At 43.3% G+C, this 15,682-nt stretch overlaps 1 protein-coding gene across 1 annotated transcript in view; it reads right to left on the reverse strand.

Annotated features, from left to right (window-relative positions):
* Window positions 1-405: 405 nt before the first annotated feature.
* Window positions 406-15,682, reverse strand: part of KAT6A (lysine acetyltransferase 6A) — a 108,866-nt gene continuing 93,589 nt past the window's right edge. The window contains exons 13-17 of the mRNA XM_030834130.2: window positions 13,289-13,520; window positions 12,344-12,593; window positions 10,312-10,929; window positions 7,086-7,398; window positions 406-4,999 (exon numbers count right to left, since the gene is read on the reverse strand). Coding sequence (XP_030689990.2) covers window positions 2,325-4,999; window positions 7,086-7,398; window positions 10,312-10,929; window positions 12,344-12,593; window positions 13,289-13,520 — 4,088 coding nt within the window. The 3' untranslated portion in view covers window positions 406-2,324. The remainder of the gene's footprint in view (window positions 5,000-7,085; window positions 7,399-10,311; window positions 10,930-12,343; window positions 12,594-13,288; window positions 13,521-15,682) is intronic.

A 15,682-nucleotide genomic window follows, 5' to 3' on the forward strand; every position in this document is an offset into this window, starting at 1 on the left:
ATGGAATGAAATGAAAAAGCTCTTATTTTAAAAGGCATCAAAGTCACTAACAGTGAGTTTTTAAATTTCTTTTTTTAGAAGATTACCCAAGTTATCTTGCTAAAAATACATTTTTTTAAACAGAAGTGAAAAAATGACAGGTACCAATATTACTGTGTTGGATAATTTCTTTTATAATATAGAAAAGAACATTTTCTCTACAATAGTTCTAAAGTCACAAAAAGGCTTGTGGAAAAGGGAGCTGCCTGATTGAAATTTTTTTTTTTTTTAAAGAAACAAACCCAAACACAACCGCAAACCAACAGAAACTGAATTCACGGCCCTCATTTCAACAGCTTCTCCTTCTGCCTTGACCCACCCTCCTCCCAATACACCTCCCTCCCTCCCGACCCACCCCGTCCCCACCCCAACCAGGAAGCAATGACAGCGCCGAAGAGTAGGCAGAGGGCAGCACAGTGCACGTTCTACACAGAGGACTGGGAACTGGAACAGTATATACAGAGGAACTGGGTCCTACACAGCCTTGCACATGCTCAGAATCGACAGCGGTAAGATGTGGAATTCTGCCTTTTTCTACCTAACACGTTTAATTGAGAAAGTCAATTAAAGTGTATAAAAAAACCCAACAAACCTGTGCATTTGAAAAAATTTAATGCCTAATTTGTACTTCAAAAATTTATCTATATAAAATGTACAAATAAAGGAGAGAATTTAATGCTTACAGATATTTCTTTAAGCAGTACTTCCCCCTTTTGGATATTTGACTGCACATACCAAGTGGTATAATAGTCTCCATCTTCTAATGATGGAACGTATATATGTATATGTATATATACATATACATATATATATATATATATTTTTTTTACCTATCCCTGGAGCAAGTAACAAGAAGAGAATGGGCGAACTGGCTGCACAAGAGAAAAGAGAATGAAGCTGGGAGCAACACAGGAGCCTGCTAAAACCCTGCTGTCCAGATTTGCCCTACTATGCTGGTGGTTGGTTTAATCCCTCTTCTCTTCAGCCACTCACAGGAGAGGGGCTGGCGCACTCTGATTCACAGGGGAGGAACTCAGGATCTCAAAAGACAAAGGAAAACTAGAGGTATGTATCACTGAAGTAGCTATAAAACTCACACCACGATCTCCCTCACGACACACATTCTGCGTCATCTCTTCCAACACAAAGTAAACAGTGTCAAAGGTTAGTCAGCTATTTCTCAAATCACTGACATGTACAGTCATCCACCAACGCTTTACGTGAGAATGTAAGAGGCTAATCACTGGGGACTGCTGTTTGAGTTTAATCAGAGTCAAAGGCTCAAGAATCAAGACCCTTGGCATCTCAAAGTACATACTAAAAACAAGAGGCTGCGTGGAATATGTGCGTATGGCTGATTCACCAGGTGGTAAAAAACAAGAGGTTAACTGCCTCTTTTTGATTGTTAATTGACCATCTATTCCTCCAAGGCTGGATTAGGACTGCAAACAGCTTTCCTCTGAGATTCCGCTGTTAACTGAGACTTACAGTATTTTTGTGTCTCTGAGTGCTGAGTGGGAGTAGTTTAAAAAAAAATTATATTACACTTGATTTAAGAAAAACAAACATTTCAATGAAGTTCACTTATAGAAACATTCTTGTGGAAAGGTTTCAAGAGGTGTGTGTGTGTGTGTGTGTTTGTGTGTGTGTAGGGAGTGGAGGGGATTTTAAGAGAAGAAGCATTTTCCTGCCTCACTTTATTAATAATAATAATAATATTAACAATAATAATAAGTTTAAGGAGCTTGGGTTGTTCTCCATGTCCCCGTCCGAGTCTCCCATAAGTGCCTCCTGCTGGAATGAAGTAGGGAATGAAAGGCTGGGTGTGGAGGAAAGGGTCTGGCTAACCCTCGAGATGTATATATAACATTTAAAAATGACAACATTGGGAGCTGCAAACACTGAGGGGAAACATACATCTTAAAATAAAATAAAGATAATTCACTCTTACACAAAGTCTGTCCATGTGGTGTGTAAAGAAAGTAAGGCTCTTTTTAATTATGAAAAGATTTTTGTGCATGTTTCCCCATCCCCAAATCCATTTTTAGATGAGTTCTATTGTAAAATGTTCAAGATTGTGAAGAAAACCAAAACCCAGAACAAAATGAACCCCCCAAAAAAGAGAAGACCAGGTTTTCTAAAAAATAAAATAAACCAAAGAAAAATTCCTCTAAATCTACAGCAATATTTTAACTGGAAAAAAGGTCCATTTTTCTCTGGTTTGTCAGTATAAAAGGTTCCTTTATTTATATATATTTAAGTTTTTAACTGCAAGTTCGTCTTGCTCATCTTCTCATGTAAGGTCCGTTGAGTGACTGCTTGGGCACGCCAGCAGCGTTCATGTAGCTGTGATGGGAGGGGCCCGTGTACATCATGTTTCCATGAGGGTTTGGCTGCATAGGCTGCTGGGTATAGGCCTGGCTCCCCATCATCCCCATCTGCATCTGCATAGGATACTGTGCTGTCTGGTTCATGTAGGCAGGGTTACTATGGTAACTGCTGTTCATCATGGGCTGCGTCATCCGATAGCTGTTCATGGCGTTCAAGGTGTTCATATTCATGGAATTGACATTATAGGCGGGGGTTGGCATCAAATTAACCCCCATGTTCATGCCACGCTGAACAGCCAACGCACGAGGGCCAGCCTGCATGGCGACCGCAGGTGGGCTGCGGCCATACAGCTGCTGCTGGTGAGCTGCCGCGGAGGGCAGGGGCGCGGACTTGGAGCGGATGGAGATGTGCCCCTTGACTGGCATCTGCCCTTGCAGCCTCTGAGTGTGGGGAATGCCAATGTTGGTGGCAGACATGTTGCACTGCAGCAGAGGGGACGTGAGGTTCATGGTAGTGGAGGCCAAGTTCGGGGGCGGCGTCATGGTGGCTTGTGCTTGAGGGGTCCCAGCCAAGGGGTGCGACGGAGCCAGCTGAGCCAGTCCCGTGTTGGACAGAGAAACACTGGTTGCATAGGAAGTCACAGCAGGAGAATGGCTATAAGGCATGGCATGAGGGTCCATAATGGTGTTGGTCAGCTGCTGCAACTTGGCTAGACTGAAGGTGGCTGACGGCTGGGAGTAGCTGCCGGCCCCGAAGTCCCCAGGGATCCTCTCGTAGATGCTGATGTTCCCCGTGCTTCCAGATTCTGGGATCTCCATGATCATGGGCGCTGGGGTGAAACTGCTGTTCATGCTGCACTGGGACAGCGGGGGCTGCTGCTGCTGTGGCGGCGGGGCCGGCGGCTGGGGCTGCGGGGGCGGGGGCGGCGGTTGCGGGGCCGGCGGCGGTGGCGGTGGCGGCGGGGCCGGCGGCGGGGCGGGCGGCGCTTGCGGGGGCGGCTGGGGCGGCGGTGGCTGCTGGGTGCTGGGAGGCCGCTCCACTGCGCAGCTCTGAGGGGACTTGATGCTGCAGGTGGCGGCGGCGGGCGGGACGCTGCTCTGCGGCATCAGGCTGCAGCTGCCGCCCACGCCGGCCATCTGCTGGGTGACCACGCAGCTGTTCTGGGTGAGGCTGCTGGAGGACGACAGGCCGCCATAGGAGCAGCTGCTCTGGGAGGAGCTGTTCCCGCAGATGCTGCCGCCCATAGTGGAGTCGTAACTGCTGGGGTTCTCATAGTTCTCCGTGGTGCTCTCGATGCTGCCCAGGTCGCTGAAGCCGCTGTCCACCACCTGCTGGGAGTGGTCCGATACGGAAGGCACATCCATCATGGGGCTGGTCTCCATGTTCTGCATAGACGGCGCGGACAGGGATCCTTGCTCTGGGCTGATCTGGGTGTAGCCCCCTTCGAGGGCAGGCACACTGGGACTGCCGACCGAGCGCACCGACTGGCTGGGGTGGGACTGGACAGAAGACAGCGGGCTGTTGTGCTCCGAGGCGTGGCAGTCCTCCACCAGGGGCAGCTGCGGGTCCTCGTCGGCCTGGGTGTAGCTCTGCAGGGTCTGACAGGCCGCCAGGGTTTCCTCACAGTCCTGGTAGGCGCCCTCATGCTCGCTGCTCTCCTCCTGAGTCAAAGACTGCACGGCCTGCACGGTTTCCAGATCCAGGTCACTGTGAGGGATCTCCGCCTCCTCTTTCAGCTGCAGCAGCTCTTCTTTAGAGTGGGAGTCCTCCTCGTGGTCGTCCTCAGAGCCTGGCATGTGCTCCGAGACCACGGATGCTTCGTGGGAAGTCTGCTCCTCTTCGGAATCCGGCTCTGTCTCCTCCTTGTCTTTTGCGTGCTCCCGACTGCTGTGCACATCAGGATCTAAAAAAGACTCCTGGCCACCGTGCTCCTCCTTGACGTCGCCCCCAGCCGGCTGCTCCTCCGGCCCCTTCTTCTCTGTGGACTCCAGGTGGCCATCGTCCTCATCATCCGCGTCGCGGTCTTCGCTCTGCTGGGTCTCCACGGCGGCGTCCTCCTCCTCCTCTTCCTCCTCCTCCTCCTCCTCACGTGCACGCTGAGCCAGGTCCTGCGGCCCCTCCTCCGACGGCTGCTGCCCCATAGGGGCGCGGGGCTCCTCCTCCTCCTCACCCACCTCAGGCCCCTTGGCTCCGGTCTCGGGGCTGCAACTGTCTGCCGGAGAGGCTGCCCTGACGTCACTGCTGGTGGTGTCCTCCTCCTCCTCCCCTTCCTCCCCCTCCTCCGCTTCCAGGGGCAGCTCCTCCCCTTCCTTCCTTTCCTCCCTTAAAGGCAAGTCTTCTCGTGGTCCAACAGCTTCCTGGTTCTCTTGAACTTGGGGTTCACGTCCAGGCTCAGGAAGGGGGACAACAGGCTCAACAACGCATTCTCGAGTAGAAACGGCTGCCAGCTCCCGATTCAGCTTAAGTCCCGGCTTGCGACCAGGTCTTTTCTTCCAGTGGACTGGTTTGCGGCTCTTGCCCTTGGGCCATCCCTTCTTCTTTTTCGTGGGCGTGGATGTATCTGGCTCAAGTGGAGAATCCTTCACATCACATTTTCTCAAAAGAGATACTGGCTTTAGGATAGGAGTGTCTGCACAGGAGGGATAAAAAATAAAAACAGATTACAGGGTCTTGTATTTTTTAGTGCCTCTTTCTGAGACCACACGTGCAACAGAAATGATTTTAATAATCATCCTGAACTCCTATCTTCACTTTCAAGTTAAGGATCTAAAGGAGACACCCATTCCATGATATCCTCTAAAGCCACACAGTGAACCGGCAGAACAACGAGAGGATCCTGGCCCACCCACTAGGTTCAAGTTTATCATCACCAACTGCATGGCTTTGGAGAGTTACTCTTAATATTCAGTTTCACCATCTTTAAAATGGAAATAAGCTTTGTAAGGATGCAAATACTAAATAGTTCCTACAGCTACTTTAGACAAGCTGTCTTTATTGTGTAAATTACACATCAGCTCATTTCTCCTTCTTTCCCCCCACCCCTGTTCGCAATTTATATTATTGCTCTGGTTTTCTTAGTTTCTACAAAATCACTACTTCAGGTAATATCAAGCCAATTACTCCAGGCCATGTTTGAGCAACCCTACACCAACAGTTCCCAGCCAATGTTGTGTTTGTATAGGAAGAGCTGCAAGGCATGCAGTCCCGGACAAATACTGACCTGAAGCAAAAGTTAATGTACCAATGACAATGGTTTATTAGAAATAAATTTGATTATTAGCATTATTTTCTCCCCATTGATTTCTTCTATTTCTAAAAACTATAAATATGCACAGCATAAAATTTACCATTTTAACATTTTTAGGTGTACAGTTTGGTGTGGTATTAAGTACATCCACATTTCCCATTAATTTTTAAAGAGAAGACCAGCAAATCCTATTTTTTAATAGGATTGAGGGGGAGGGGCACTGGTGGGACTGAAAAGGTAGTTAGCAGTAACAACCTGAAAATAAACAAAGGAAATGTCTACATTAGAGAAAAATTTGTCCAACAGGAACTTATAGGATACTATTTTAATCTATGATGATCCAAGACAGAATTTTACTAAAGTGCCACATGTTTTACAAAATAAATTTTTAGCTTCCTAGATTATACATCTCAAAATAGAACATAATAAAATTCTGGAAAATCATGCATGATAAAGCAAAAAACTTAGTCATTACTATATTAAAAGTATTTATTATACAAAACTATGAGACTGAAGAAAATGCAAGTTGTCTACTAGATTTGAAATTGAGTGAATTTATTTTTAAAAGGAGAATAAAAGCCCAACTGGTTAGTACATAAAAGCTATAGGCTTATGTACCAAGCATGGACAACAAGATTCCTACAAATTCACCCAGCAAAGCAAAGCAGCTCAATCTGACCCCAGCAAGGCAAGCCCTGCAGACGGAAGCAGCACGACACATGGGCAGAAACTTTAGGCTAGACATGAACAGCTAGTTTGGGACCCAAGTCATATATAAGCCCATTTTCTTCATCTCTAAAAAGGAAATGACAACAAGTCTAATCAGTGGATTTTTAGCTATGCCATAAAATTTAACTTATTTTGAGGTACTGTTACCATTTTTATCAGAAATTTAACTACTTGTTGAGTAAGACATATTAGAGATATGATTCAGGAACAGATTTGAAGCAAGTCCAATTTACATGAATCTGACCTTATTTGAGAACCACTTCTAAGCACTTAGTCATTTAACAATATTTACTGAGTGCCTATTTTAAGCACTGAGCATACACAATTAGCAAAACAGGCCAGGTCTATAGACTGCACATTCCATTAAAAGGTTATTAATTAAATATCTTCCTGATGCTAAGTCTAATATACCCATTGACTAAAGATTCAGATAATGGCCGAGAAAGGAGCAGGCAAAAGAACAATTTCCTAACAGCAAGATATTTTCTGCAGAGGCAAAAATAGGTCTTGAGTTGAAGGGGGAACTATGAAAAAGCACTTTTATAAAAGGACAGAAGACTAAGTGAGAAAATGAGGATGAGTACACTTGATACAACTCTTCAGAGGCTGCAAGTCATTCTGCACTTGCCCAGTGGGTCGTGTCTGCCTTTCAGCCCTCTCTATTGGAGGTTTGCCACTATCACTGCTGTATCTTTCACAACAAGAAAACCACAGTAAGCAACAGCTCTGCGAAACATACCGTCAGCATCATCTGAATCTTCGTCTTCGTCTCTGTCTTTAGACTTCCTCTTAGAAGCGGGTCGACACCTGAGAACGTCCTGTGAGGACAAGTGACGGAAGTACCCTTGAGAGAAGAGTTCGTTCTCATCCTCTTCCTCTTCCTCCTGGTCAATCTCAAACGTGGGTTCTAATCTTGGCATCGGCCTCTCTGAGTCAGAGTCTTCAAAAGGCTCGTCTAAGACCTCCGTGGTCTCAGAAATGGTTTCTGTGACCACACTGCTATTGTGGTGTTTGCGCTTTCGGACTCGCCTTCTTCGGTGAAGAATTGGTTTCTATTTAAAAGAGAAAGGAGCATTTTATTTACAGTAATGAATGCTATCATTTCCATTAGTAACATGATTAATAGTTTTTAAACCTGCTAGAATTAGCACATACAAAATGAATAGGCCGTTTGCCAAAAGACATTTTGAATATTATTTCAAAATACTATAGCAAAAGATAAAAAATACTATAGTAAGACACTATACATACATAAAGTGTCACAGATACAAAGTATCACTGAATACAACTTTGTAAAAGAATAGACAGGCATGCCTACAGAGCAGATATTAACATTCCCTTACTAACAGTTCAGTTAAATTTAGCACCCTAGGGAAGCTGCCTATTTCAGAAATGACACAGTGACTAGTCCCTTAACTTCTCTTTTCCTCAAAAGAAAAAAAGAAATAAAACACTCTTCGTCTCACAGCTCCACTGTGCAGGTCAGCAGAACCATCAGGAAGGCTGTACACCATTTTCATAGGCTATCCACAAAGAGTTACAGTGGAGCCTGGGAATGGGTACCGGTCTCCTTGGTGTCCGTGAGCATTCAGAAGTAAAATAACTCTGTTACTGGGACCTGGTACATTAGGCACAATTTTGTACTAGGGTTGATCTAACACCTTGAATCACATGAAAGATATCACAAAATAATACTGTATCACCCAAACTGATCTAATTCAATCCCCTCATTCTAGAGAGGCCAGAGAATTTACAGAACTTGCTTTAAGGTCATATCCAGTCAGTAGAGAAATGGCTGTAAAACAGTTTCTGACTCCTAGTCAAGTGAATCTCTTCAAAAACTTCAAAAGTATCCTGTACATGATCTCACTGCCTGTTATAATATTCTCTTTTTACACAGGCAAATAGCACAATTTTATTTTATAAAAAGGCAATACAAGCCTAGGATGGCAAAGATATATTCTTCATGGTCACGTAACGAACAGCAGGTTAATCATTTTTTCTTCACTTCAAATTTACTAGTTTTCTAGTTGAGAACACAGTTTTCAAACTAGGTTAAACATGGACTTGCTCTGAGGAGAAATGGCTGATCCTAGGACTGGGGCATGAAATACACAAGATGAACCTGGAACATTTTGTAGAACCAGAATGTAACGAAGTGCTCAAAACAAAACAAACCAAAAACACTTCACAATGTTGACGGTATGTATGTTGAAGAGACACAGGAGCAAAACTGAAAGAGTTCCTCATGGCCAAGGCTGGAACAATTTGAGCAACAAATTAGTAAGATGGTAGAACTGGATTATAACTTGAAGTATAAAGTAAATATCTATGAGTCCATACTGATATAAATAAATGCCTGAATCAAGAAATAGATGGGGGAAAATGGATAAATCCCCCAAACAGAATTCCAAATAATTAACACGATATTCTGCTCTTAGGGAGTAGAGCATAACTCCCTGTACCTTAAGTGTGGGCTGTAGGCAGTAACTTCCTTCCAAAGAATACAGTATGGAAAAGAGTTTGAAAAAAGGAGTAACTTTACAGTAGAGAAACCTGACAAACCTGATACCTGGAGCCAGGCGACCGGGGTTAATGTGAACGTGAACAGTGAGAAGTCACACTGACAGCAAATACCCTTGTATTCGGTAATCGGTATGGACTGACGGCAGATACCCTTATATGATGTGATGAGAATGGCACTTTACCTCTGGGGCCTTCTTCCCCAAAACCCATCACCCCATTTTACTATCATAAGGGGCGTTCTACAGAATCTAGCCAGTACTCCTCAAACCTGGCAAGGCCTTCAAAAACAAGTAGTCTGAGAAACTGTCAACAACAAGAAGGGGGCCTAAAGAGACATGACGACTAAACGTAAGGTGGTGTGCTGGGGCAGGAGAGGACATTAGGGAAAACAGAGGAAAGCTGAATGAAGTATGGACTCTAGCTAGAAAGGCATCAGTACTGGTTCACTGTGACAAATGTACCATACCAAGGTAAAAGGTTAATAATAGGGGAAACTGGGGAATATAGGAACTCTTTGTACTTTCTTTGCAATAAATTTGTAAATCTAAAACTCTTCTAAAATGGAAAGCTCATTCTTTAATAAACAGCCCTATCTTCTTTTTTTTTTCAAAGGTTCTGCTAAGGAAAAGAATGATTTTATTGCTCTGGATGAAAGCTGTACCTCACTAGCACAGAATGGCTCATCCAGAGCTGACACACTTCAGTCTGGCTGGTCTGCAGCAATGTTTAAAGTTCACCCCATAGCCTGGGAGATTTCTGGTATACAGATTAACAGAATTCATTGTCATCATCACACAGCGTTTACTAACGATCTGGCTATCATTCAACCTTTGCAAGATGATGAAATGTAGTTTAGAAAATACTTTTAAAACAAAGTTAAGTCAAACCACTGGAGGGTTGGAGAGGAGAGCGAGAAGGGAGGACAGAGGACAGGAGAGACAGTACCACCAGGGGTGAGAAGAATGGCTTCACTCCGAGCATCGCAATGCAGGGCACCGTTACGCCCACTTTCCATCGAACTGTGTAGTGGTTTCCTCTCCTTTTCTAATAGAAACATTTCTAATCTGTACGTTTTGTTTGTTTGTGTTTGGCCACACTACGTGGCATGCGGGATCTTAGTTCCCCAACCACGGATCAAACCCGTGCCCCCTGCAGTGGAAGCGCAGCATCTTAACCACTGGACCACCAGGGAAGTCCCTGTATGTTTTTTTTAAATCCCTGAAAAGTCATACTTTGAAATCAAACTAGCAAGCTGAAAACAGTCTGTCAGCCCTTAAATAAGTTTGTGACTTCTAAGTGAACTCCCACGAACCAAAGAAGTCATGTGCACATTTCAAATGCTCACTGGGAACATCACATGCTGCAACATACTGAGGCTTGAAGCTGAAAGGCTAACACACTATGGGTTAGCTCCAGGACAGCACAGAGACGGGCCCCACCTTCCGCTTCAGCGTGGGCTTGGTGAGGACCGGGGGCGAGCTGGACCGCGGGCTCTCGGGCTCCCCCTCCTCCTCGCTGCTCTCGCTGCAGCCCCGCAGGAGGGCCCTGTCCCCATCGCTGTAGCGACCTTCACTGTAGCGACGGGGCAGCCTGTCGTGGCTTTCTGGCAGCCCACACTTCAGAGGCTCGGGGCTTTTCTTGAGCGGTCCTCGCCAGAGCTCGAGCCCCTCACTCGGTCTTCTTTTGGGACCGTCTGGCTTCGCGTCCTGGCTCGGCTGCTCCTGCGAGGCTGCCGACTGCTCCTGGCCTTCCGTGTACTCTTCTTGGCAGGTTTCTGATTTTTCCTCACAGTCTCCATACTGCTCCGGAGGAGCTGATGTCTCCTCCAAAAGCAGTTTTGAATCCTCATCACCAAAGCGCTCCTGGGCTTTTCTGTTCTTCCTCCTCCAGCGGCCTCTCCGAGATGGCTGATTATTGGCAGGAAGACTGTCACGGGGAAGGACCTGTTTGTTCAAACGCGTAGAACTGGCTGGTGCTGTAACTTCTGGTTTCTTTTCACTTTCTATTGAAGAATAAGAATCTTGTTCTTTGTTCTCACGAGATGCAGACTTCCCCACCTGATGTTAGAAAATAAAACCATGCTGGTTAATTTTCAGTCTTATTTGGTTATATCTCCTATTCTGACCTTTTAAATACTGAGATAAAAAAAGAAAACAGAGCTTTAAAGAGAAAGTTATTATTTAATGGCTAACAAATATCTCTTATGTGTTAGGGACTGTTTTAAATACTATATGGGTATAATTCACACCAATTACATGAAGTATTATTATTATTATATCCCCATTTTACGAATGACGTTAACTGAGGCACAAAGAAATGTAAGTAACTTGCCCCAGGTCATGCAATGGCAAATGAAGAAACTGGGATATAAACCCAGACAGTCTGACCCAAGAGTCAGTGCTCTTAACTGCTATACAATACCATATTCAATAAACAAAGTGAATATTATTATTCTTATAATCTGGTAAATGTTAAAAGAGATAGTTTATGAAATTTCTCAGAAACAAATTTATAAACAGAGGAGACGGACTCTGGGGCATGGGCAAGAGAAAGAGGATGCTCAAAAAATGAAAGAAAATTTCTGTAATTATTTTGACTTATTTTATTCTGAATATTTTATTTTATTTTGAAAATTACACTAAACAGGGGTATGAAACTTTATGTTTATCAAAGGAGGACACAGATTTTTAAAGGATGAAAAGCACTGCTTTAAAAAAAAGAACAGGGGCTTCCCTGGTGGCGCAGTGGTTGAGAGTCTGCCTGCCGATGCAGAGGACACGGGTTCGTGCCCCGGTCTGGGAAGATCCCACATGCCGCGGAGCGGCTGGGCCCGTGAGCCATGGCCGCTGAGCCTGCGCGTCTGGAGCCTGTGCTCTGCAACGGGAGGGGCCACAACAGTGAGAGGCCCGAGTACCGCGAAAAAAAAAAATTAAATTAAAAATAAATAAATAAATAAGAAAAGAACAGAGACAAGTACACATCACATGAAGAAAAATACTGAAAATGATGTAATGGAGTACAGTCCCTCATTAACCCTTTAATGGCTAGAGACGCTGAACTATTTGGTGCTCTGTTAGAAAACATGCATCTGTTTATTTCCTTAATGTTTTAAGGAAAATGCATCTTCATTTTATTTTAAACAATGGTCAGATTTAGATTCAATTCAGATTCCTCAATTCCTAAACAGCTTCAAATTTAGCTGCTTATTGGCACTGTGATAAGAAATATATACTCATAAGTAACATATTATAACAAATTTGAAGGTTTCCTAATGATAGAAGGCTTAAAAATATAGAAAGAAGTAAACAAAACCCAGTCTTCCTGAAATTTCTATCATTGAAATAAACTCAGAAATTCTAATGTGAATTTATGGTGTTGGTTTAAGATATCATTATAGGTACATCACAAACACTCATGAAAACCAAAACATGCTCTTGTATCATCAACAACAGGGACCATTCGTGCCCTTACACTCGGCTCTAATTCTCCTTCCTGGCTCTGAGGCTCTTCCTGTTCTCCCTCCTCCTCCTCCTCCTCCTCCTCCTCCTCTTCCTCCTCCTCCTCTTCCTCCTCCTCTTCCTCCTCCTCCGAGACGACGGAATTGGAGACTATGACAGGAGTCCAGCGCAAACACTCTGGATCTACATCCACAGGCCGCAGATTCAGCTGAAGCTTTGCCATGTGATCTTGGATCAGTTTTTCCCGGCGGATAATCACAAATCTGAAACCAGAGAAAAGTTTATAGCGATCAACGACGCACAAGGAGCACCAAACAATGAGTATGGAGCTACGCCCTCAGAAAGCCCTGGAGATAAAAACGCTTCACAAAAAGCCTGCCTGGGAAGACACCACCACTGAGATGGCTCAGAATATGAACTGGACAAACACTTCACACTCAACTAGAGTGAGGGATGAGGTTGTTTCAGCCACTTCCCATTCTCACATTTCCCACCTCTGAAACTTCTGCTACTCTCCTGTACTCTTTTACTCTCCATCTTTCTAGCCCAAATGCCTCCTTTCTTTGTGACCTTTTCTCAACCACACTAGAAAAGGGTAATAAGCTGTCTTTCCTTTGACCTGTATTTCTTTTGTCCCATTTGTATGGAAATTAATCAAGGGTGTATTTTATTTGACACTATTTCTACAGTTGTTACCTCTTGTATTGTGAAGGAGCTCCCAATAAATAAAAGATTCAGTAGCTTAGGTACAAAAGTTAGAAGAAGGAAGACCAGAAAAAAAGTTGTAAAAAAAAATATGGTCAATAGTATAAAATACAGAAGGGAAAATGATGTCTCAGTATCACCAAGTACACCATTTGTATTAGTTTATGTCCTTTAATTGATAATTTGGCTGTCCGATCCAAAACCTTCTACCTAATTATCTTTCAAAGGTTATACAAAGGGATGTGATACTCACTGGTCACTCCGGAAGTCCAGCATTCGCAGGTGGTGGAGTGTGGAAGTAATGTCTTGAGGGCAGATTCCAGTCAACTTACTTAACTTCTTAATGCTGATTTGCTTGTCGTTTTGGTGATAAAGGCACTCCAATATTACACTTTTCCAATAAGCCATGTAGGAAAGACGACCTAGATCGGATAACGGTTTCTCTGGAGACCCTGCTTGGCCTTCACGCTTTGATAACAAATAACCTAAAGAAACCCCCAAATCACAAATATGTCAGAGAGCCTAAAAGAGGGCGGTTTACAAAAATAACAAGCCCCTCTTCCACAATCAATCCAAGTATCATACGCTACAATTTCAAAGGTAAATTCCTTCAACAAAAAGAACAAAATTACAAAATCACTTGAAAACAAATTTGCAGGAAGATTACATAATTTGTACACACCGAACATTAAGTTAGTATTACTTTGTCTCTAGTTAATATAAATCACACTGTTAGAACCAGGCCTTCACATTAATAGGCAAGAATGCTTTTTATTCGAATGTACAAGGGGGGGAACCACCCTTGCATGTTTTATTTAGACCACTAGATGGCAAGAGATCCACACGAACTGCACAATACAAAAGAACGCCTTTAGTTTTTACATAACCCTATCTATGAAGATTGCAGTTCTTCTGTGAATGATTTAGATGACGATTTCTAACTTCAACCAAAGCTCTCCTCACAATTACCTATCACCCTAATTTCTGGTGAACAAGAATGTCAGTGTGCGAGTGTCACTGTGCGTGGTGGTATTACTTTGTCCTCTTGTCCAGTGCGTGAGCCTCAAGAACAGGAAAAGAAAGGCATAAATTCTAAGGGAAATCAGTCTAAGAATGGTAATGTGGGAAAATACATTACATTAAAATAATGTTTTATAATAAAAAATACTGTAATCATACAATTATTTGTATATCTCAAAAAAATGACTAATAAATGCATAATAAAATATTTTCCCCTAACTTTGCTACTTAATGGCATACATGTCCAATCATGAGTCCTATTTCAAAACAGTATACTGATATTAAAGGAAATAATCTGAGTTTTACCCTCTACTATTAGTCGGGAAAAAAAACACCAAGAAAATGTAAAAAATAACCAATGGCACATATTTCCAATAAAATATAGTCAGGAACACAGTCTAAGGCCAAGTAGAATAAGCTTCATTGGTCTGCATGAGAATTAATACTAGTGATGTAATCATCTGATATTTAGAAGAATTTCCTGTATCAAAATCCTCAGTTTAACAATTACTTCTTTAACTATTATTTAAATATTATTATTTATTTAAATATTATTCCTTTAAATATTATTTTTAGCCCAATTATCTGAGGGAAAATATGCCCTCAAATACCACTATTTTATAATCAGTATAAAATTTACCTCAAACATACATTTACTTTCTAAGCAAGATTATCAATGTATAAAACAAAATGCAGGGCTTCCCTGGTGGCGCAGTGGTTAAGAATCCGCCTGCCAATGCAGGGGACACAGGTTTGAGCCCTGGTCCGGGAAGATCCCACATGCCACAGAGCAACTAAGCCCATGTGCCACAACTACTGAGCCTGCGCTCTAGAGTCCGTGAGCCACAACTACTGAAGCCCACGCGCCTAGATCCCATGCTCCGCAACAAGAGAAGCCACCGCAATGAGAAGCCCACGCACCGCAACAAAGAGTAGCCCCCGCTCACTGCAACTAGGAGAAAGCCTGCGTGCAGCAACGAAGACCCAACACAGCCAAAAATAAATAAATAAATTTATAAAAACAACAACAACAACAAATTGCAAGTTCCACAATAACCTTTTTTAAGAACTGTTAGCTTTCAAGTTTAACTCAAATTTTTTACTGTATCATTTACTTCTAAAATTTTTAAAGGTGCATATTTTTAACCACGAGGTAGATAGAGCCTGTAACTAAAAAAACGATGCACATACACATTTTCTCAGATAACTGGGTAATCAAAAGAGGGCAGGTGCTGCACTTCTTTATTAGTACTAATTTAAGTAGTTCTACAGTGTTTTTAATATTGTTGTGAGAATTAACTGCATAAAACAGAACTAAGTTCTGTTGTAAATTAATAGCTGCAAATTAAAACTATTTGCTATAGATCACACAGAAGCTCGTATCCAATATTAGCTATTTTGGAAATATTCACATGCAACCAAAAGAAAAAGAATGTTCATGGCCTTAGGCTTTAAAGTTCCACTCAGCAGGGCTTCCCTGGTGGCACAGTGGTTGAGAATCTGCCTGCTAATGCAGGGGACACGGGTTCGAGCCCTGGTCTGGGAAGATCCCACATGCCGCGGAGCAACTAGGCCCGTGAGCCACAGCTACTGAGCCTGCGCGTCTGGAGCCTGTGCTCCACAACGA

This window comes from Globicephala melas, chromosome 21, assembly GCF_963455315.2.
Source record: "Globicephala melas chromosome 21, mGloMel1.2, whole genome shotgun sequence".
NCBI classification, from domain to species: Eukaryota; Metazoa; Chordata; class Mammalia; order Artiodactyla; family Delphinidae; genus Globicephala; species Globicephala melas.